We start from the raw sequence: 23,988 nt of genomic DNA on the forward strand, positions 1-23,988 counted from the left end.
GATGCCAGAGGGATCAGTAGAGTTACTTCAGCTACCATCAGTGCTCCAAAGCTGCTCATTCAGGTGCCCAAGCACAGACGCAGACCCTGAGCCTAGCATCTCCTTTCTGAGGAACTGAAGTACACAAATTTTTGGTGTTTGAGTGTGACTGTTACTATGCAAGACTCTGTTTCAGAAGTCTGGCACAATAAGTAGGTCTACTATTTTATCTGCTCAGGACTAAAAACTTCATTCCCAAAGAACAGGAAAAAGTAAAATGAAGAGATTCTTCAAAATTTATGTTTAGCTGCTATTCTGTTTTTTGTAAAGCCTGATCTCCTACGATGGCATCCAGAGGCACTACAGGACAAGCAAACTGTTGTGTTTAGTAGCAAAGGTAATAGCAACACAAGCAAAAAATAACTCTTACCTACAAAATAGCTGTCACAAAAGACAGAAAAATGGAGCACAGCCCAATGCAGCTGACAGCGAGTATCTGCTGCATACAACCCATGGGTTCTGAGTTTGGTGTGTTTGCTTTTGGTCTCACTGATTTACCAAAACTATAAACAGCAGCAAATGTGGTAGCGAGATGTTAGCAAGTGCCTTGTTTTAGACACAGCATTTATTCACCAATTGACCCTGTGGCATAAAATTGAAGTAGATATATCAGGCTTTTGGGGAAATGTGGCTATCCCTACATTCCAGCACAACGCAACAACTTTAGTTCACAGCACACTTTCACTTTTTAGTAAAAAACTCAGAATGGGGCTTATTAAAAAAGAAATGTCACTTCCATATCTGTAAGAACTACCTTAAAATCTTGGGTATTTCTACCTAATATATTTTTTTCTAAAAACCATTTTTTTCCCAAGAGGCTTTACAACCTTCACTATCCTCAGAGCTGCCATATCCAAAGCCAAAACAAAATCAGGAAGATTTTTTTTTACCTCTTTTTCATTGCCGGTTATCATTTCCCACGTTCCATAGTGGCCTTTCTCCTGCCGGAAGAACTGAATGGCTTCTAAGAACGCCTCAACTTCATACGTGGTCTGCTTGAGAAAATCTAAAGAAAACAAAAAATTACCATTAAATATTTACCCATAAATAACATTTTAAAAAATAACCATCCTTTTCTGATGCAGTTTCCTGTTCCATGTGCTTCCAGCAGTAACATTTTTAAACCATTTACTAAACCTGAATATCTGAAGACCTTGGATTTTCATTAAGATTTAGAAATGTAATGTTGAACTATCACATTGCAGATATGAACTATCACAAGCCATCCCATCTAAGCTGATAAATTAAACCAACACCAGCAAATGTTAATATGGAGCACAAGATAAGGTAAGAGTTTTACGGCAGCAAGCCTTGTCTGTGGTAGACTTTGACAAGGCTGTCATTAACATATCAAAGCTCATCCCTTGCCTTTACACCTATAAGCAATTCAAGGTGGTGCATTGGAAGACTTTGACAACACATACCAGGGCCAAGAGTTGGGAGGTTCTACTTTTTTGAGATAAGATTAAGAATTTAAGATAGTGATAGTCGGCTGATTGCGGCATGTTGTACGTTCTTGATAAACTGCTGAACCCTGAGTTAACACTCCCCAGTAATCTTTTATTCCCTTTGTTGTATTAAGGAATTAATGATCAACATGATTTTTCATGGATGTACAAAACAGACCTGGACGAAGTAAGCACCGTGCTCCTACCAATTAAGCACAAAAACTTCTGGCAAAATCATGCTGCTTTCCCTAAATATTTCAGGAATGTTTAACCACAGCTCTGGAGTATCTGGCTATTGTCCGTGGCTACTGCTGCTAGATGGTAGCTCTTCCCAAGAACAATGTGGTAGCCTGGTGACACTGTTGTAGAAATAAGACCACAGCACGGAAAAGAATGAGAAGTGGCCGAGCTAGTTTGCTCTTACAAACTCCAGATAACCAGTCGTGTAACAGAAACTACATCTCAGGCAAATTTTTCTTTCCAAACTGCTAAAGGCTTTCAAGAGAGTTGCAGCCAACACTCTCCTTCACATGAAAGCACACAAAGCCACACAGCTAAGGAAGACTGCTATAGTTACACAGCAGAACTAGTTTGTCGTGAGGAGAAACAGTCCCTCTGCCTCAAAATGTGGAAAAGCCCCCTAGAGCAATCAGGCCACTTGACAAGCCTGAGTAAGAAAAACCACCACTGAAATACTTCAGGAATTCAAGTGCTGTGTCTTTGCTATGAAACAGAGCTTCAGGATTATTGTGAGGATTATTATCTTAAGGGAAAAACAAAGCCACGATGGTTTATTGTCCCCTCTTCAGGGTTATCTACTTGCAGCCTTGATCAGCTGAAGTGCTATTGTGCACACATTAGGAAGAAAGAAGGGAAGAAGAATGTTAATTCTCTCAAAGGTAAGTATGCTGCTTTAGAAGATACTGATATGTATAAACAATGGCTATGTGAAGAGTCAGAGAGTACGTTCTCAAGCCTTGCCTGTCAAGCAAGACACTTCTTTTGACTTGTTCATGAAACTTCTAAAGAAAGAAGCTTTATAAGAGGCTTGCTTACATGCCAAGGGCAATACAGGGATTATACAAATTATGGGAAACATGAAGGACTAACGCTACAGTAATGCCTGAAATGTCTCCTCCACACGCTTTACACAAAAATGAAAGCTACAGAAACCTACAATTAATTTCATCAGTGCTTCACCCTGGCTACTGCTTGAATTATCTACATGGCGGGCAATGAGGTTTCAGATCAGCTAAGGGCCCAAATGTCAGAATTTGCCCTTTCAGAGTTTCCTCTGGGTGTAATAATTACGTCAGGAAGGTATGTTTTACATACTGAGGTGCAGTAAACACTCTCTCAATGCCACTCTATAGATACCATCCCTGGTTTGGGGATATTTGGAGGTCCAGAGAGATCACACAATTTCTTCAAGCCCACATGATGATCAAACAAGAGAAAAACAGCCAGGTAAAATCCCAACCATACTCACTGCTACCTCCATGATTTACAGCATTTTTAATGGCATCACAAACTAGGATGCTAAAATATCAGTACAAGAGTTGTAAGTCAGGCTGTTCACTGCCAAGACAACATCCTCTGATGGCAGCTTTAATGAACGAATGGAGTATTACACCTGAGAAACTCGTGGAGAGTTGCATCTGAAAGCTTTTGTCCTCCCAGAATTAAACTCTGATTATTTTGATGAGAAGAGGGCTGGGCTTGGCTGGAGGAAGGGAGAACTGTAGCTCCTGCAGCCCTCCGATCGTGACTCACATGTTTTCCTTCTTCACAGCTGTGCTCCTTCCTAACCAAAAGGGACAACAAACCATCCAAAGGGCTGGATCTTGGATCTGATGAGATGACAAAAGTCTACCCTCTAAGATCATCAGGTTTTAAACTCCATGCTCAAGGGAGTATTTTCTCTCTGTTCTGACTGTCCCCAACCCTGCACAGAAGTGGAAAGAAGGTGCTAAAAATCTAAGAGCGATTCATTTGAATAGTTCATGGGAAAAATACCAAGCTGTAAGTGCCATAAAATCCCAATCACACATTCTTTCCTATGCCAGTAAACACAAGAGAAGAACATAATTACAGCAGCCTTACTACAAAAACAGCTCAAAGTAGAAAGGAAGCTTTATCTTTCAAGGCTACCACAATTGCTTAATTTAGGCAATTTCATTCTCACTTTCCATAGGAGGAAAAGATTGCATCAGTGATAAGGCACTGAACAACTAAATCCATCCAGTGTTGGGCTGTGCAGAAGCTGTTGCCGAGGCACACAAGACAGAGGCACATTCATGGGATATGGCTCAAGAAAAGGGAATTGTACCCAAGCTGAAAGGAGCTGCGGTGCACGTCCTCCAAGATCTCAGCAGGGAAGAGCCAGGGCTTCTGTAAATCAGATCTAGCAGTTTATGAAAAGGCTACAGGACTGCGGCTGGCTTGGCAGCCAGCTCCGTTATGCCACAGCAAAGCAAGAGAAACAATGAATAAGCTGTTGGGGTCGCCCCGTTTGCGTGCAAGAGAGAGGATGGTGCGTGGGAGATGGAAGCAGATGCTGCAGCTGCAAACAGGGCAGGTGGTAAACCCCAGCGCTATCAGGAACGATTGTTCCTCAGCAGAAAGGAGGACATGAGCTTCACTCTCCTGAACACACTCACAGGGGCTTCCCCTTCAACAAGTCCAGCTGGCACCTATCATGAGTGATGCAACTGTCCTTGCTGTTTATAGAAAGTGGAGCATGTTAGGGGAGCCTGGTGCAGCGGTGGTTGTAGGTCACCCTTACCCAACTCCCATACAAAGCCATAAAGTTCACTGACTGTCCTCCAGCAAAAGGCCAGTGAGACTTTATAGGTACCCAGACTGATGCTACGTGCTTAATCCAGGCTCGTCCACACTTGGAAAATTACCCAAGCAGCTTCTTCAGTTGCTAATGAATAGAACATCAGCTTAATTGTGGAGAGCAAAATGAAACTGTTCTGTTTAATTTTAAAATAAGAAAACCCACCTAGAGACTCTATCTTTACATATCCAATTGTGGAGCTTAATTTTAATACCAGATAAGATATTGCTAACCATAGATTCCTTTTATAAACATAACAGAATAACTGGTACAACGTTCCTTTTTAAAAGATGGAAGGAAATCTGGAAACACTATGATGTTATGAATCTCCCCAAATTTGCACATCTCTCAGAGGCACGGCTGAGTTTGTTCAGTACTGCAGAAAGCTGTCTGTAGGAATGAACTTCCCTGCAGCATATAAACAGGTTAAACCCGTCTTTTTTAAAAAAAAAACCAACAAAAAAACAAACCTCAAACCTTAACTCATCAAAATGATACACAGAGGACCAGGCTACTCGACACCTGGTGCAGAAGTGTTAACTTAGAGGGTCCCATTCCTCATTTCAGCTGCATCCGACGTTTCAGCTGCTGTGGGACTCGCAGTCCCCTAACGAGGTGCTTGAGGCTATGAGCTGCGGCTCCTTCTCTGTCACTTGGCAGATGAATGTTTGGTCCTACGGGGAGTAACGAGGAAATCTGCAGTCTCAAGTTCCTACGTGCTCTCCCACCCACGGCCGGACAGCTGCACCTTTGTTTGAAGATGGACATGCACTGGCACATTGTTTAAAAGCCCCACGGGAAAGGCTATCGGAACAATTTTTCTGACTCACTAACACTTCTTGTGTGTGTCTGAAGACAGCAGCGGAAATTAATCGCCCTGGTGAATTTGGTCTCCTCTGTAGCCATAGATCGACCAGTCTTACATCAGTCAAAAAACTGAAGACATCTGTGCAAATATTTCTATAAATAGGCCTCATTACCAGAGAAGATGAGTGCTGCAGACCTCACTGCCTCTAGCTAAAACTGTGGACTTTCAGCAAATCCAGGTAATATGAAATCTATATTCCAGTTCAAATTTTGTTTCTGTATGTACTGCAGACTGCTGCATTGGGTCTCTTGCTGTGCTCTGTAGCAGAAAGCTCAAAACCAGCTGATGTTTAATCACGTAGATGATGATTTTTCTTAATTACGATCAAAGGAAGATGACTCTTTAACGTTACATATCCTGACGTGCCACACTAGCTGTTAAAAAGTGAGCATTTCAATATCCAGTTTAAACTGTGTGCCCCTCTGAACAATGATTGTCATTAATGAAGCTATTCAAACTCACTATTGCAGCATGAGAGAGGCTAAAATGGTCGTCAAACAACAGGAATGCCAATAGGTGTTTGAAGACAGAGGACGTATCGTTTATCCCCTTAACAAATGCAATGGCAACAAGTTGTGTAAGTAGCAGCACAGCTCATTTCTGTACTGCTCGTGCAACTACACGGAAAAGTCTGTGTTTGGGAAGAGCAGGGAAATGTTTCTCCAGCTCCTGGTGGGACCTCAGTCGGATGCGATAACCAGACAACAAGAATTTTCCACCTCCCAGAACTGATGGGGTGGTTTGCTCTGCTGAGACACCAGTGGTTCACAGTTCCCTTCTGTGTCTTGGCTAATTTTGCAAACTGGGACTCGCTGATTTTTGGATGCAGCAGCAGCATTACCGTGTTAAACTGTTCAGAGAGCCAAGGAACTGCAGTCAGGATGTTTTATGATGTGTAAAAACTGAGTATGTCATTCTTCAAAACAAACTGAGTGCCCCTATTGCAATCCAGTAAATGTCCTTCTCCCATAGGGCTTTTCTTACAATAAATGTATTACTTTTATTGGTAATAATAGTGGAGGGGCATAATGACTGTGGACAAAGTGCTTTACCAAAGTGAGCTAAACCACTGAGAGCAATCTAAGCTTTTTGGCTGACATTTCACAAAAGCCTGAGGCCCAAAGATGTAGATGAACATGGAGTCCAGAAGTCTGAGCTCACAGAGCACGGGTTTTAATTAAAGAAATGCTGATTCTGACATAACACCCATCATCTGACTACCCAAACTCGGAAGTAATCCACCCTGGCTTCATCTGTTTCCTGCAGCACCTATATATACATATACGCAGCGTCTACGTATACGTTCCTGAGCTGGACAGCTGCCTACACTTTGGTGAAAGATTCTGCAGTCAGTGAATATTACTTTCCATACAGTCCCTGAATTCTTCCTGCAGGTAACTGTAACTGATATTAAAGCAATCTGGCATCCAACAGTGGTTGTATTTATAAGAGATGATCATGTAAAGGCCCATAGGTAGGAAGGTAGCCTCGCCTGCCTCTTGCCTACCGTCCTCAGGAACTGCAGCTTCGGTCAAATGTCTCTTCCCAACGCAAGTCGCTATCAACCTGACGTACTTTGTAGTTCCCTCCTACAAATACCTCCTCAAATCTTCAAAACCACAGTCTGACTTTGGTTAAAAAGTGGGGAAGGCAGGAGGATAGTGGAGGACAGTCACTGGAAGGAAAAGAAGATGATCGAGGAGTCGAGTTCGGTGGACTTTCACTGATGGGGAGAATGTTTGTCATTTACTATAATTTTTGGAATATGATAAATAGGTAGAAACTGCACTTAATGTTATGTGATCTCACAACAATATTACTTTGCTTCCTCATCTGTTTGGTGGAAAGCTGGCTCAGGTGAAGGCAGTGCCAAAACATCTATTTTGCAGCTCTTTCTTGCTGATCGACATTCACTATTTTTCTGGGACAAGAAAAATGTCCGTACAGATATCGGTGAAGGGGCTTCTTTCTTGTGATACTACAAATAGATAGTACGAGGTGGATAAAGCTGAAAAATGTTTGGAATTTTTATGTCTTATCTTTGATTTTAGTAGTCTCAAAAGATGGTGCTTCCACCACTTACTATTTCCACTGGACACTGCTACCCTCAACATTATAGATTTCATGCTAAGAAATACAAATTACATTTTTCACAATTTTCTTATCCTTCCAAGTCATCCCCCTCTCACCTTGGCATATGTTTCTGTCAAATATATTTAGATTGTTGTCTTTCCTCTGCTTTCCATTATACATGCTCTTGGTTCTTTTAAAATAAAAGCTGGCAAAAAAGAAAATACATAACCCTAAACCAGAGGGAAGCTGCTGAAAGAAAACACTGCCATTTTAAAAACCTGTGGTGTCCTAACCATGTAAATACATAGACCATTCCCATCTCTTGTACTGAGACTTCAAAGAAAGCTATTGCACGCTGCCAGCCACTGGAGGATTTGGGGTGAAGGCAGCTGGAGAACATCAGGGAACAAGAGATGTTCCTGCAGTTAAGGAATCATTCTGCCGACCTCCCAACACCACAGTTAGGGGATGCCTATCAAATAAAAATAAATGAGCATGACAAGGAACAATTTCCCTTTCTAGGAGCGATCTTTGCAACACAGGCTTCCTGCAATAGCCTGCAATATTACCAGCATTTCTGGTAATACCTGCCTGGGATTTATTTGCTGTGGGTAGGGACTGTGGTGATTATTGCCTGTTGCTCATGTAGTTTCTGTTTAAAGATGAGCAACTTTCTACTGTCGTGTATGAGTAATATCATCACACAGAGGATTATGGACAGGACATGGAGAACGGCTAAGAGAGAGCAAGACCATCTGATCATCATGTTATCATACGGCAAAAAGCGACCACCTGAGTTCTGAGCACATTTAAGAGCTGTTGATTGTAAGATATTACAGAAAGTTGGTAAGAAAGGCCATGGCCATCAACTCCAAAAAATAAGGTTCTGAAAACTTCTGTCTCAAAAAAAGTAAGCAAATGGTCCCAAAGGGTAAGACAGCAGGTAAGAAAATGAGAGTGAATCCAACTGCTTGAACCTGGGGAGATGAGAAGAGCTCGGGAACTGGACCTCAGGAAAAGATAGTTTGCCCAGGGCTTGTAACACAGCTACAGCACCTCTGAAAATGATCCTCTGAATAAAAGGACACACCATTTACTTTTACAAAATGGAGTCCTGGCATATTATTATCCAGATCGAGAATGAAGTGAAGTATATCTGAGAAGCGTCAACCCCACAGCTCTGATGTTTTCCTGACAGCAATGTACTATCATATTATTCATAGATCATGTGGTATGAAGCTGCTAACCACTAACAGAAGCTAGATGAGGTCATTTCGAAACAGGATACAACCCTGCAATAATACGCTGTATTTATAGAAAATAAAGTTTTGCAGCACAAGTTCCCTCTGAGACCATCAAACCAACATTCAGCAGGTTTAACTATTTGCTTCGCAACACGCAATGCCTATATTAAAGCTGTTCAAAGCAGCACGAGACAGATTACAAGGAACTTCTCTCTGCTGGGACCAGCAGCTTTATGTTTCATAGTCTAAAACATGAGTGCACCGTATAAACACACACAAAGAATCACAGTATCATTTACCTCCAACAACTTCCAAGCGCCTTCCAAACCAGCTACCATATCCCTGGTGCAGGCGAGAATTTTTCTGCTGCTGAACTTTGAGGCTGGAGCCTGAATACACCACCTTAAACCCACAGAAATTGTTATCTTCACAGCTCCTCAAATAGGCAAAGGTGGTGGGCACAAGGCTCTTCTGCACCACCCCATACTTGGTAATAGATAAGAAAAGGAGAATCAGCCCAAGGTGTGGAGGTGAGAGAGGTAGGAAGACTGTAATTGCAATTAGGATTTTAGCACATTAATCATCTTGGTGTTTCAGAATGAATGCAACTCCTACAGACTGAAAATCCTAGCTACAGTATAGGCAAGCAGGCTTACTGGAAAAGCAAAAGCCACGCTGATTGAAAGAACTGATGTAGAGCAAAAACATTGCAGAAAGAGAAAAAAATAGTCTTATTTTCAGCAAAATATTCTAAATTATAGAAAAATTTCTAAATTGTATCCTAAAACATTTCATGAGTTTCATGGCACCCCACAAGCCTTATCAAAGATCTTTATAGCAAAATGGTTTTGAATGTTATGACAACATTAATATTTCTATGGAAGTTTACACATCAGTTTTGAAAAGTCCATTTGGACCTCAGATATCTGTCTGGTGAAAGTCCAGCCGTGGTCTCAGCCACTCATGTGGATCACAGGAGATATGATCTTATTAGCCATAAAGTGATTTAATTAATCAAAGTGCAGCAGCTGCAGTGAGAGAAGCCAAGACGCAAGTCCAGGGTTTGAGTCGGGCGGGTGGAGGGCTGAATATTTTGTCTCCATTCATACCTTCTCCCACCCCAAATTATCACGCAAACTTTCAGAAAGGCCTTGGTTTCATCCCAATGCAGAAGGACATTTTTCTTTAACATCAAAAAAAGCAATTTCCTCCTCCTTTCTACTTTAATTGGTCCTTCCGCACCTCATCAGAAAAAGGCAACAAGAAAATCCTTCCCTTCCGCTGCCCTCTTTGGAGAAGAAAAGCCACCCCATTTGCAACATGAAGACTCAGAAATTTTTTCAAAGTCCAATTTGGACTCGTCACAGCTTCTTTGCTCTGTATATGGAGATATATATATCCTTCAACTCTAGTATTTGATGTCATCTTCTCAACCTTTATCAGTGCTTCAGTAATTATTCTGAATTATAGTCTAAGAGTTGGTAAGCTCTACACACACTATATACTTGTAATAAAGGAAAGCTAAAAATAATTATGAGAAAAACACCTGCCATCTAGAGTTGAAAAAGGAAATGTGGACAATGGCTAATGGCAACCCTGAAAGCCAGAGATGGAGAAAAAAAACCTGAAGCCATCCTAGTTGTCCTGACAATAGCCAAGCTGTGACAGAGGGCCATGCATAAGCTTGAAAGTACATTCTGTATTTCTCTCTTGCCTAATGTGTTTCTTCATTGTACTTCTTTAATGTATTTATTTCTCTAATTTTTTTTTTTGTTATTTATGGTTGAATTGGAGATGACAGGATATGGTTCTGAAAGTCCCTTAGCTTCCTGTTTCATGAGGGTGATTATCAAGATAAGGATGTGAAATCAAACCAGATGAAAGAAAATAAAATCATGAAGTGAAACTCTGTGTCTCCCAGAATTAGCTAGCTGTACTCTCCTTCTCATCACGCAGACTCCCCTCTATCCCAGCACCAAGTGGTCGGGCTTCTTCACTTTTAACAGCAAATACTAAGTGAAACACAATAGCTGGTAACCTCATATAGGAACGAGAAGACCTCCTAAAATATCAAAAAATTAAGTAAGCATTCGGAATAAACTTCAGTCTGATTTTCAGGGCATACAAACATAAAGGATTAAAAAATGGAGAATGGGAAATACTAGAGCACTATGAATATTTTGAGCATTTCCCTCATTATCACCATTCTGGGATTGACAGGGCTTCTCCATTGAGGGTTAGGTGGCCATTTCAGCAGCAAATTTCCCCCAAAATTTGAGCTGTGCAGTCCTCACCATTTCACTAAGAAAATGGGGATGGAGAGGAAACGAAAGTAAATCCAAGCTGTGGATGAAAGTGTAGGGATCATGGAGATAAAGGCAAACCAATGAATCCCATGCTACAGCCCACATCTAAAGTGGGAGTAGCAGATGAGGAAATGGGAGTCAAAAATGAAGCCATTTCCTTCCACACTCCACTTCAACTCAAGCACAGCTTCTTTAAAAACCTGAGAAGTTTTTAAAACTTATTACATAAAATCCTACACTGATGAAGGTCTGACCTCCCCAGACACTTGAGATCAGGCTCCCTGGAAGTAACAGTGAACAGTCAGCAGCTCCTTCCTGTCAACCGAAGAAATACACAAATGAGGCAAAACTTAGGGAGGGAAAGTTAAAAAATAATATCATGGGCAGAAAATTCTCCTTGCTGCCCCTTTCTGTCAGGAAGTTGATATGAAAGTGGTATTAGGATATATAATTTCTGTCACATGCTGTGATCTAGAGACCTCCTCTCAACGTTATCTTTCTATATGCACATTTATGTCATTTAACTAATTTAACTCACCCTTTCATTTATCATATTAATTGCCCAAAGCCAAAAAGCTTTGAAATCAGCAAATATGCCCATTATAATGTTTCATATCCTATGCCTAGGCAATAAATTCAATAAGAAATGAATCGTAGCATTTCAGAGCTGCACACAATGTTCTTTAATGCAGCCCACTGAAGTCCTTAATTACAAAGCTGTTGGTAAAGAATGGACAGTTTGGAGGGAAGGAAGCTTTTTGATGGAGCTTTTGAGATAATGGCCAAGATTAGATAGTAGCAGTTCTGTATACTGAGTATGCAAATTTACAGTCATCTCTTTTTTTAATGGGAGCAAAGTTACACAGTCATTAATTTTCACAGGAGAAGGGTCATAATGTGACTGGTGAAAAGCAATTTAGAAATATATTTAACTCGAACTAAGCCAGAAAAGGGACTCAAGTGCAAGTATGGCTTATGTTAGAGTTGCCAATCTGGTAGCCCAACAACTGCAGCTTTCATTGTATCCTTCCACACCTGCCCCCACTGCTAGCAGGGCCAAACCTATGTTCCCCCCAGCAGTAACCCTCAGACCCTCGTGTCTGGCTCGGACCTATGGCCCCTCAGTAGTGGTCCCCATCCTATGGTGTCTCTATGGGCTCCCACCCCTCCTCACCTACTTACCAGATAGTCCAGATTGAAGTTTGCTAGTGAGTGAAGCCTACGTACACGCACGGCTGGTGGATGCTCGTTAGGAAAGCACTCTGGTCTCACCAGATGATGGCCCTGCCCCTGTGTGCCCCTGTGCTCTGTGGTCCCTCCTCCCACTGCTGGCACTGGGACCTCTCACACACATCTCTCCAGGTGCTGGCACCTCGAACCTGGGGAGTGCCCATGGCTCCTTCTCTATTTGCTGGCACTTAGAACCCCAACACACACACTGGAGAGCACCCTCACCCTGGAAAATAGGTAGAAGTGGAGTTTAGTAAGAAGACAGGACAGATTGTGGTGACGAAGCATGGGACAAGCGTACTGACCAGCCTCCTGTTTACACCCAACTGATCCCATTTGATCCTCTCCCCAAATCCTGAGGCATCACAAAAGCCGACTTGCAAAGCAGAAAGCAGGAGCTGCCCAGATGAATCACTGAACTGGGATGATTTCTGTATGCAGATTAATCAATCAACTTTCAGAGTGAGAGTAATTCAGAGAATCTCAGCATACGCATCTGGTCGTGCTGGAATATTTTTAAAGTCATGGCCAGTCAGGTCTTGACTGGCTTAGATTCATTTTAAAGGTTTTAAATATGCTTTATTTGAACTGTACCCAAGAAGGGTGCAAAAGATCTACATATTCCATTGAAAATGAAGGAAATAATTGTCCCCTTCAACTGCAAACTCTTATCAATTAATATAAAGGACAAACACAATAGGAAGATTGGGGGGGGGGGGGGGCGGGGAAGGGGAGAACCCGCAATCTGTACATCTGAATCATATTTACAAGCAGTGATCACTAAATCCAAATGCTTTTGTAATTATTCTCCTGACCATGAGTTACGACCAGAAAACCCAGAAACACACAGGCTGGACCAGTTATTTATAACAGAGGGACTCTAAAGAGAGGAAACAGCTGAATGCCAGGGCGGCTCCCATCGCAAGACCACACGCTGATTCACTACAGTTTTCTGTTCAGCAAGAGTCCGTATTTAATTCTGCTTCCTGGGAGAAAACAGACTTTAACTGAAAACTCCCCCAAGCTTTTGGCTAAAGCCCACTGTGATACTTTCCTTTCCAGAAGTGATAGATTATAGAAAAGACAGAAAGGCAACTTCTGATCAGACATTACATCTTTCTCCTGTCCTTGCCAAATCTGCCCTGGCAAACGTTAACTCGGCACTTTTTAGAAGAGGGAGGGGTGAGTGCTGCCTTGGCTGGTGCTCCTTATCCCACTAAATTATGTTCCACAATCGATCTCGAAGGATTTTTCATGTTTCTTCTCTCTTTTCATTTTTTTTTAATAAAAGAGCACAGGCGATTTTTACATCACGAGCCTTATTACCTATTGTATTACTGCACGTGCCTATAACTTTGTTGGATTGTTCAGATACCTGGTTTTTTGTAGGTAGAATGGTTTGCAAATACTTTAAAAAGTATTAATAAAGTAACATCTTTCAGTTATGTGAGAATGAATATAAATCAATATGAACTCCTTAAAAACAAAACCCTGAAGAAGTTCACTCCAAGGGGAGTTAAGGTTACTGGCGCACTCATCAGTGAGCATTTTTCCGTTTGCAGCAACCTAGGTTTCTAGGAGATGGTGTAACTCCAAGAAATCCAGAAGATACAGGCTCCCATTTCCCTAGCTGTAAAAGTCTGTTCACTTTTGCCGGTGTAACAGTAGGTCTTAATCCAAACTGGTTTTATCTACCAATCAGCCTGCTGAGCAGAAATAATGTGACAGAAAGGATGAGCCTTGATGAAGGTGCTCCAGTGTCACTAAGCATCTTCTGTCAGATAAAAAGTTGACTGCAGAAAAAGCTGAGAGGGACAAATCCTGGAACAGATGCGTAAATGAGCAATAGCTGAGCCATATGAAATATAATAAAACACAGACTTGCAGGCATTGGAGATGGAAAAGACCTATTAGGTCATCTAGTCACAGCTTCTGCCAATTCAGAACTGGCCCCTAGAGTGATGTGCTGAACTTTAAGAAAAAAAAAAGAAAGGCTGCCAAAAGCTTTGTCAAGCCCGTTACACTTGCTCCAAAAGAGAGAAATGAAAAATCCCAAACCTAATGAACAGGCTTCAAGTCATGGAAGACTGACAGTGCCAGGAAAACTTGATTGTATCCCCAACTCCTTACCAAACCCCAGTGAGGAGCAAAGGGGTGGCTTTCCAAAGGCTGGAGCGCTTTCATACTGTACGACCGCCCCAGCTAAAACCAGGATAATCAGAAATGAAAATCACAGAGGCAGGCTTTGCCCTCAGGCACACTATGGGAATTGGGGTTCCTCTGGCAGCTATATAGGGAATATTTACTGACCCTCAAGCTATTTGCAAGTGTCGAGTGAAGGTTTGTTCCTTCTAGATTGATGCCTCCAACCTATGTTAGCCATGAAATAGTCTTTATAGTCCCCATGACTGGGCATTTGCCTACCAGGGTGTTTCAGCCCTCAGCCTCTCCACTCCTACACAGAGTTGCATTGTAGCTGCTTCCTCTGGTTTGTGTGAGGCTGTCAGAGCTTGAAGGGCACGCTGCGTCTCATCGCCTTCAGCATGAGCTTGGAAACGAGCTGGAGAGGGGCACCACTGAGTGTCAGGGGAGTGTAAACTACCTGGCTAGCATCAGGAACAAGAGTCCTGCGTATCCTGCGAAGAAGGCACCTACCACCAACCACCACTGAGCACCATGCAAGTAACTGCACATCTTAGGAAACTGCCTAGAAATAGAGTAATGTGTGTTTTTGTCATGAGAATGGAGTCCTAAAGAAGACCAGGAATGCCTTTGGCTATGGAGACAAAGGAAAAGAGATGGCCGTTGAGAAGGATCCAGAGACAGCTGTCTGAGGGTAATGGGGTGAAGCTGATGACCAAGACACAAAAGTGACAGCTAAAAAAAATACATTAGGAGCCAATTCTGTAAGTAAAAGGGACAGTTCATACACTGCACTGTCAATTCATTTATCTACAAGCACGGGCCTCAGGCCAAAGTAGCTGAGATTGCTGGAGAAGTTCTTGAGTGTTCTCATCTCCCACCAACGGCAGCAGGAGCAGATGGGGTTTGAAAATGACACTAAAGGCATGGAAGATCCTGGACACCAGTGGGGCAACCAGGTCAGCTTGATGGAAAAAGAGAAAAGTCATCTGAAAAACAGGAAAGCGTTTCTTTTTCTGAAGGATCCAACTCATAAATGGACTTCCAATTTTATGGGAGCAAGGTTGTTTTTATAATCCTAGCAAGTCACAAGTTTGGGGTTTTTTAGTTTTGTAGTCTAACACACCCAGAAAGTGAGATTTAAAATTAACCCATTGTAGTACTAGGGCCTGAATAATAGGCCCCAAAACAAAGTTGACCTCTAGATGAACCTCACATTATTAGTATCTGCTAATTAGTAAAATCTGTATTACCATTAGCATTTATTAATTAGTATCTGATCATTAACAAAATATGTAAGCTTGCTAGTGAAAGATGCAGCTTAGACAGAATATAGTCAGTAGTGAGGATGAAATGCTGAGAGAATGGATCCAACTCTCCTCGCTCAGCCTTGTTCGAGGATGGGACGCAAGGATGTTGTTCAAGGCTGAGAACCCAAGTGTTCGGCCTTGTTAGAAACTCCCTTGGTTCTCCCCCCCGAGCCCTGGTCAGGCTTTGGGTGGAATCCAACAGGAGGATGAAACCAGATGTTTCCACTCAAAACAAAGGTGACAGTTATTCTGGCTTGGTGATTTTTGGTATATAAGGCTGGACCCGCTCACAGCGACTTTGGAAGCCTCACCGACGGGTCAGGCACCGCGTAGGACTTCCCACTCTCTGGGAAAGGCTCAACAAATCCTCGCTGTAACCGGGGCTGCCCAGCGCCTGCGGGTCTGGATGATGGGAACGGGTGCAAGGGGTGAGGTATCCTTCGTAATCACTGTTCTCCCGGTCGTGTAGTAATGATTAGGTGCGTTGCCTTGCTTAACTGTATGTAGTTATTAATAATTAAGTGTACTATTCTGTATTTTTCTTACTGCTTATTTTCTGTAGTACTTAGTTATATCCTTTGATTATTAACAGTAAAATCAGCCTACTCTTTTCACTCCGGTGTCTGAGTTTAATTGGCATCCTTGATCAGCAGAACACCCTTGTGCAAACAATCAATTCCATGTCTTACATACCATTCATGTCCTTCCTACAAAGCTTAACCACAGCTGAGGCATGAGCTGCCACCTAAACACCCACAGAAAACATCAAATGTTTGACCCTTGGTGATACATGGAGAACATTACTGAAATGTACTGGGAGACTACATCCCCTCCACGTTGTACAAACCTGGTCTACTACATCTGGGATGCATTGGCCAAGCTTGCAAACACAGGTGGCAGTTTGCCATGACGTATTTAGTGAAAATCTCCAATGATTCTGTATCATGATACTGGATTTAGATGAGCTGACAGGGAGGGGAATGTAACTTTCAAAGCAATTCCCATGTTTTCTACCCAAGCTTACTACACTGCAGCTCAAATCCCACCTAACTGCACTCCCAGCAAAGCAAAAAGGAGTATGTTAATGCATTCCTCAAGGCACTGAAAGCCAAGTATCTTTCCTAAGTGACTTGCATTTTTCTACAGCTTTTTTACTCTAATAGCTATTTAAATCTCCACCGAGGTGAACGACACACAGGAAGAGGAGGCTCTTTCTGCACTCACCGTGGTTTGAGTGTCTCACACAGTCCCCCAGCACGGCGCTGAACTGCCTCTGAGCTTCTGGCTCCGGGAAGCAATAGCAGCTGTGCCGGGCGAAGGGCTGCCACAGGTAAACCGGGAACTCCCTCGGCAGCTGAACGAAGGCTTGAGCGACATCCTTCTCACTCGACCCTACACAAAAAAAACCATGTCCAGTTGAAATCTGCAGATTTCTTGGGAGGGTTGGCTCTTTTCCTCTGCTATGACAGAGAGAACAGACCTTTGCTAGCAGGGAAGCATGATTTATGAAAAAATCAAGCCTTCCTGATCCAAGCGATTGGGCAGGGAAGGCAGGGGGACAGAGATGGGATGGGCAAACACAGCAGGCACCAACCACCTCTGTACATTATACCACAGCAACTTGATGTCCTCTTGTTTTGTATCCAAGGTAGCCATAAACTACACACTTTTAGTAAAATTCCAGAGAAACTATTTCATTGGATTGTAGCTGCTAGGGAAAAGGTTTTCATGGCAAATAAGTAAGTTAGTGGGCAGCTCTGGTCTCTTCCACATAGAGACAATATAGGATCACATGGTCTTTTGTATAGAAACAAACTGCATTAAACCATGTAGGAACAGCAGCGGTTTTCCTGTCTCCAGGGTTTCCAAACACAAGTGCAAGGTGGCCTTATGACGTGTTGCTTCAAGCCCTTGAAGGTGAAGCAAAGGAAGCATTAAGTATCTCCAGTTTCCACTTGCCCTGAGTCACTGTGCACAGGAGGTGCTGTACAACACCGTCTATGGATGGCCAAACCCAATCTTGTCACAGTAGTGTGCATCGAGAGCCCGAGGTTCATCTCGGAGGGCCTTCAGCATTGCACAGAAGGGAGAAGGGCCCTAAAGGACTAACTGACTCCCTTTGTGAAGGGAGAGCCACGGAAAGACCGCAAGCAGCCTTGGACTGCTCCACGTCACTCAACTCCAACTTCTGCAGAGCTGTGGTGACACACAGAGGACACCTCCAGGCACCGCTGCCCCATGCTACCCTCTGACCAACCTGTGCCTTGGGAAAGGGGTGTAAGGGAGACACCTCCCAGCATTCATAACTTCAAGTGGTATGAGACAGAACTTTAAAAAAACCCTGTCTACACGCTGCCCTTATTCCTTTCCTTATGTGGCATCCCATTATCCAAATCTGACTCTTTAAGATGAGATCCACTTGCTTAAAGCCCAAATTTTCTCAGTCTTCATGGAGTGGGGGCAGGCAGGACCACAGCGGTTCCCGTCCCAGAAACAACAAGTTCAGCAGCAGCAACCTTCCTGCCCTCTCTGTGGGACTTATTATCAACTGTGAGTCAACCCGGGCAGCTGGCATCTAAAAATGGAAACAAATAAACCAGGAATATTAACAAAGCCTGGGAACAATGGTGGTGTGGTTCCTGCCCTGCTTCTGCACAGCTTCCAGCAGCTTTGTGCCGGGATGCTGGAGAAAAAAGGGAGCCAGCATTTCTGTGAACATTAGCTTATAGCATCTGTGTATGTCCACTCTGGAGCTGTGCTGTGACTTAGGAAAAGGGCTGTGTGCATCTTCTGTCACCCGGTTTTAAAGTCTAGCCTGAAAGGCTTGCCAGAAGAGGTCTGCGTAAGGAACAGAGCCTGGGGTTTGGCAGTTCAGCTTTGAGCAGGGCTTACCAACAGGATCTGGAAAATGTTTATCAGACAGCAAATTGTAATCTTCTTCTGAAGTCAGTACTTTGCCTCCTGCAGGAAGAACATGATATTTAGGGCTGGCTCCTTTCTGGTAGGCCTGGAAAATCAAGAGAGGGGGAGTCAAGTAGAGATTTAAGGCGAGGGAAAACATAAAATACACAACTCACTGACAAAGCTAATGCATGGGGATATTTCCCAAAGGGAAAATTTTTTTGTCAGACTGAATTTTGGATATATTCCCTAGACACAGCAGATCTAAAACATGGTTAAATGTAAAACACATATTTTAAAATATTCTCTCAGTGCTTATCAGCTGTGGTGAAGTGTCAGGGACAGAAGGGAGGGGAAAAGGATGGGATTTTCTTCTAAGCCCTATTTGTTTCATTTGTCAGCCAGGACTAGTTTGACTATGGCAGCTGCCGAATGAAAAGCTTCACTGCGGTCAACTTGTAGCCACCCAAAAACTGCTACTTAAAATCCAACTGCAGAAGAGTAGGGATGTATTACAATGACATACAGATGAGAAGCTTTTTGTGATAGGCAAAGGAAGGTTCAAAGCACAGTTAAAATGATTTTCTACTTCTTGCTAATGTATATGGCCAATGCAAGGCACTTGGTTGTACCCTCAGCCATCCCCGTGGAGCTTCCATCCAGGTCTGCAAGGCTGGAGCTGCCTTGCCGAGGACATTTCACCTATCATTGCTAACAGAAAGGCAGCAACAGCAGCAAATTCACCTGATACCAGTTTATTTGGGAGCATAGAAGAACATAAGAGGAAGAAGCATTTACCTCTTTAGTCTCAAAGCAATCCACAGTGTAGTCATTTTTGATAACGACATATCTGTCCTTCCACTTCTTCAGATCCTCAGCAAAATGCAGCAGCTCTGCTTCATATAAGACCGTTCCAGCTTCTGCTGGGGGCTACAAAGACAATTTTTGAGATTTGAAATTACTCTGGATTACTGACCATTTTGAAGTGTTTATTTCTACATTTCCATAAGGCTGCTACAAGGTCTTTTGAGTCTTCAAATGCAATTTGGAGTCATAAACATCTCTCTGATTTGGGTAGATACTACATCACAATCAAATTCTTGAAGCCTAAGGTGAAGAGGCAGTAGAAGGGCTCTGCCTTCCAAAAATACTTCCAGATTTCTGAGACAGAGACGTTCTTATTTACCTTTCGGTTGGCATGCTGAACTCAAAATGTGCTCTTGTAACTGATATGTGTCTTTTTGAAAGACACGGATCCTCTATTATCCTACCTTTTGCATTCCACCTCACTGCTTTACCCTACTCATTTCAAGAGTGTTGGAAACCTGTAATTTCCAACACAGCTGAAACATTTAGATTTGATTCTTCTTAATATTGAAGGCTGGTTCTCTGCATTTTCCTCTAATAAAGAGACTTTTGTCTCTCATAACAAACAGCTCTCCATAGCTCACTTCACAGAGGGGATTATTGCCATCTTTTTTATGGAACCCTATAGCCATGGCTGAAAGGGTTAATTAAGTTTCCTACATTAATTTCTGCCCTGAATGTATGATCTCTGTCTCAAGATTCTTGTAAAACCTTGCAATCAGCAGGAAGCAACTAGTTTTGTCCAAGCGTCCAACTCCACCTAGATGTTCTTCTCATGATACGGTAAGACAACCACACAAGACCAAAACAAAGATGAATTTTCAAAAATAAACTTTAAACCTGCACCCAGATGTAACTTTTCCACCTAAAACCTGATTGAACCATCTGCATCTTGCAAACATCTGCACTTGCAAATCTACTGTGTACACCTGGATTATATATAAGAAAGTACAGACATAAAATGTCCTAGATACACATTTATTATGTATTCAACTATCCAATATAAGGAGCTGAAAGAACATTTCTGTACTGCGCTTGTATATATAGAAACATTTAAATAGCTTTAAAAATACTTTGGGTTTGATTTTTAGAAGCTTTGAGTATCTGTACCGCCTATCAACTTTACTCGAGGGCATTCAAAACTGGGAAAAACAAGAAAACCGAGCCCAGTCAGTGGCGGATACACTTCCAGCTCATGCTTTTCATACGTTACGACTACTAAATGTGTGATTTAAATGGTCAATGTGTTAATTATTTCATGCAGGAGAGCAGAGCTATATGACAGCTTGAGGATGGGGAAGGCCTTACGTGCCCTCCTACCTTGGTTTTCAGGAACCGGGACTGGGAATCCCGGTGCTGCTCCAGCTCATCCTGCACGTGTTTGCAGAAAGCCACCGCGTACTGGCGTCTGTAGTGTGGGCTGAAGTTTTTGATGACAGCTTCTGTTTTTCCTAAAGCAGAAACAGAGATTTAATCGCATTTAATGTATGTGAGTTCGGAAACTGTAATGCAGAACCAAAGCAGCTATCACCAGCGACCCAAAATATTGCCCAAGCGTACCAAGAGCCACTTGCTGTACAGCAGATCAGAAAACCCTTGGAGATGCATTCAGCTGCTGTGAAACCAAGCACAGAGGGAATTTGTGCATGAAAACACTGGCGTTTGAATGTTGTTTTTCCTTCTAAGAGTAGGCAAAACATACCCCAAATCCATTTCTCTAAGACGCTATCGGCCTCTCCCTGGGACATACAGCCATGGAGTCATGGGTGTTCAAGAGCTGATAAGGTTTTCAAAGAAACTTGTTTCAAAGAAACAAGTGATACTGGCTACTGTTTAGCCATATTAGCCAATTTTATCACATAGTGAGATTTTAAAGCTGATTCCAAGCTCCTACAAAGGATGTTTTCTAGGCTTGGGCACTGCAGTCTCTTCTTTTGTTTTAATGTAAACAGATACCCAGTCATGCTGCAATAAACACTAATCTTGTATTGTCTTGCTACGCTCAAGATCTCATCAGTAGCAATAACAGCAATAAAACCACAGACAGTCTCATTTCTGAGAATCTTAGAGCAATTTACAAGTAATTAACTATTAACACTATCAAAGAAATAAAAATGCTTCACAAACAGGGAAGTGAAGCTAAAAGTTAAAGCCATGAGCATATATGTGACTCAAAGAGTCTGCAGCGATGCGAAAACCAAAACCTGGACTATGGTCTAGATAGCATCTGGAGAGATCCCTTTTTTCCTTGTATGAAGAAACTCCATGACAAAGGGTTTTCTTCTGAGCATACAACAGAGAAATGCAATTTCACACCCCAAGCAATTTTGATGCTTCCAAAATTTTATTTTGTTCTGCTTGGGGAGAAATATATTTTTCTGTGTAAGACAAAAAAAATGGTAGTTTCCAAGCTGAGATTTCTTGAAGCCTTTATACACATGGGCTTCTAAACCAGGACTGGCGTTCAGCACTCCTGAAGGCCCAAAGAGGGGAACCAGCAAGAAGCACCATGACCTCCAGAGTCCTGGAAAAGCTGAACCACCTGCAGATTGATGAACTCCTCTCAGCCACCCACCAACACTACCACCAAAAGGGATTCACTGGGAGTCTTCATGATGTTTCTTTATTTTATACAACAGGCTGTGAGTCTGCAGCAGCTATGATGAAATCAGAGAGATCTGGACAGATTTGCTGTTTCAAGGATGTAAGCATAGTCCTTCTAAAGTAACCATGAAAAACTTCCGGATTACTACTGATTTTATTGCCATTTCTCACCAAAAAAAGGGGTTTAAATGTCAGCACAGTTCCCAAGAATGTTCGTGCCTTTTTACATCTTAAATACTTTTAAATACGGTTAAACAAAGAGAAAAGCCATGGATCATTATGAGAGCAAGTGCATGGGATTTTACAGGACAAAGTGCATGGGATGCTCTGGTGTAGAAGATGCTATGGTTAAAGATTTACCACTTCTGGTCACCTTATTTCCATTAAAAAAACCCCAAATATATGTGGCTGAGACTGCCATGGAAAAATAGCTAGTTTGGTAAGGAGTCCACAGAGATAGGCAATGGCAAAAGATTTTGTAAGGTGTTTATTTCAGGTCCAGCTCCAATTTGCTCCTAATGCGGGACATCACCAGGCTGTCAGAGGTAATTTCATCAATTCATATAGCACAGTATTTAATTACTCCATAACTTTCTGATCATTACATTTACCTCACTGTAGTTACGTGGACTAGCATGCAAAAGAAAAAGCTATACGTCAGCTCCTCTGCTTCTGCAGTTTTATTTTCAGTTTGATGCACAGAATTTGATGCATCTCTCAAGTTTAGGGACAATATTGACACGACCTTTCATTCCAGCTACCCCCGTGTAACCAGCTCAGAGAGGTGAGCTGGAGCCTTCTCCTTCTTAAGCATCAAAGTGATCGCTGCCTTCAACTAAACTGCAAGCCCCTTTTGCCCCACTCCTGCCCCTTTCCAATCACACACTGCTGCTGGGTTACAAACCTGCCGCCTGTTCAAGCCCTGCGAGGAGACGGCTCGTTGGCAGTGGTTACACAAAGCTGGAGGGATGTCAGGCGGCCAGGTTAAGTTTTCAGGTATGTAAATTTTTCACAGATTTACTCATGGGACGGCATCAGGTGACAATCTAGACTCCAACCCTCCATTTTTAAGAGACCAGATTTTTTGAGATCTACTGATTACAGGATGTGCTTGTGTATAATAGCAGGATACCGGTGCTGCTGAAGCAGAAAATCCCTGCCCCTCTGCCAGCCTTTTTAAAACCAGCCTGCTTTGGGCAGAGGCATAAACTTATTCTCCAAATAAGGACAAAGCTTCCCAAAACCTTCTTTATAGCATGTTTTTTTTAATTCTGGTCCCAGCCAGCAGTAGGATGTTGTTGGCCCCAGCCCCAGTGGAGTTTCCTGCTCAGGGTTTGCCCCTATTTTCCACCGCGGCTTTTTATTTTCCAGTTTGCAGCGGCCTCTTAATCTGTTACAGAGGGCTCCTGGACACTGGACCTCACTTGACTACTGCCTGCATCCTGCAGTAAAAATTTGTAGAGGAAGTGGGACAAAGAACAAAATTCTGGTGTTGGGAAAAAAACCCTCAACAATCACAGGAAATACCTGTAATTTTGGCAAAGTCTTTCAATCATGGCTAAATTGTCTCAGAAGTGTGATTCTTCACTGTCAACATTTCTTAGATCAGCTTAAAGTATGATGACCAAAGAGAAAGGAACTATGCAATTCATAATATATATTAAGTGCGAAATATGACATCAGTGTAGATTTTATGTGCAGACTGTATTTACAATCAACCAAAACACGAACCGAGGAGCAAATGTTTCAGGCTATTTACTCCAATCTTTGCACTACTTGTTGCAAAGAATCTCTACATTCAAAATACTGCCTCCTCTTAAAATTAGAATAAAAGTTTTTTTGAACAGATTGTGAGTGGGACCACACAAGGACCTGGACTTGTAGTGCTCGGCTCAACAGGAATTGCAACGCTACCTGTGGGTGGGAAAAGAAGTGGACAGCCCGTTGATCCATTGTTCGTCGATGGATCTTTAAACTCTTTTGGTTTACAGAAGATAAAAATACACTATCTGAAAATAAACATGATGGAAACAGTCATGAGTTATAGAAACTATTCCCATGAAATGATAACATGGAGCAACTGGAGATAAAATACTCCAGGGTAGTTGAAAAAT

General features: G+C 42.4%; 1 protein-coding gene across 1 annotated transcript in view; it reads right to left on the reverse strand.

The window, feature by feature from the left end:
* Positions 1 to 23,988, reverse strand: part of NIBAN1 (niban apoptosis regulator 1) — a 69,278-nt gene that overhangs the window by 17,760 nt on the left and 27,530 nt on the right. Inside the window, exons 2-6 of the mRNA XM_074833122.1 lie at positions 20,591 to 20,721; positions 19,202 to 19,333; positions 18,395 to 18,509; positions 16,727 to 16,894; positions 930 to 1,045 (exon numbers count right to left, since the gene is read on the reverse strand). Of these exons, the coding sequence (XP_074689223.1) occupies positions 930 to 1,045; positions 16,727 to 16,894; positions 18,395 to 18,509; positions 19,202 to 19,333; positions 20,591 to 20,721 (662 nt within the window). The remainder of the gene's footprint in view (positions 1 to 929; positions 1,046 to 16,726; positions 16,895 to 18,394; positions 18,510 to 19,201; positions 19,334 to 20,590; positions 20,722 to 23,988) is intronic.

The sequence above is a fragment of the Strix aluco genome, chromosome 8, assembly GCF_031877795.1.
Source record: "Strix aluco isolate bStrAlu1 chromosome 8, bStrAlu1.hap1, whole genome shotgun sequence".
NCBI lineage: Eukaryota > Metazoa > Chordata > Aves > Strigiformes > Strigidae > Strix > Strix aluco.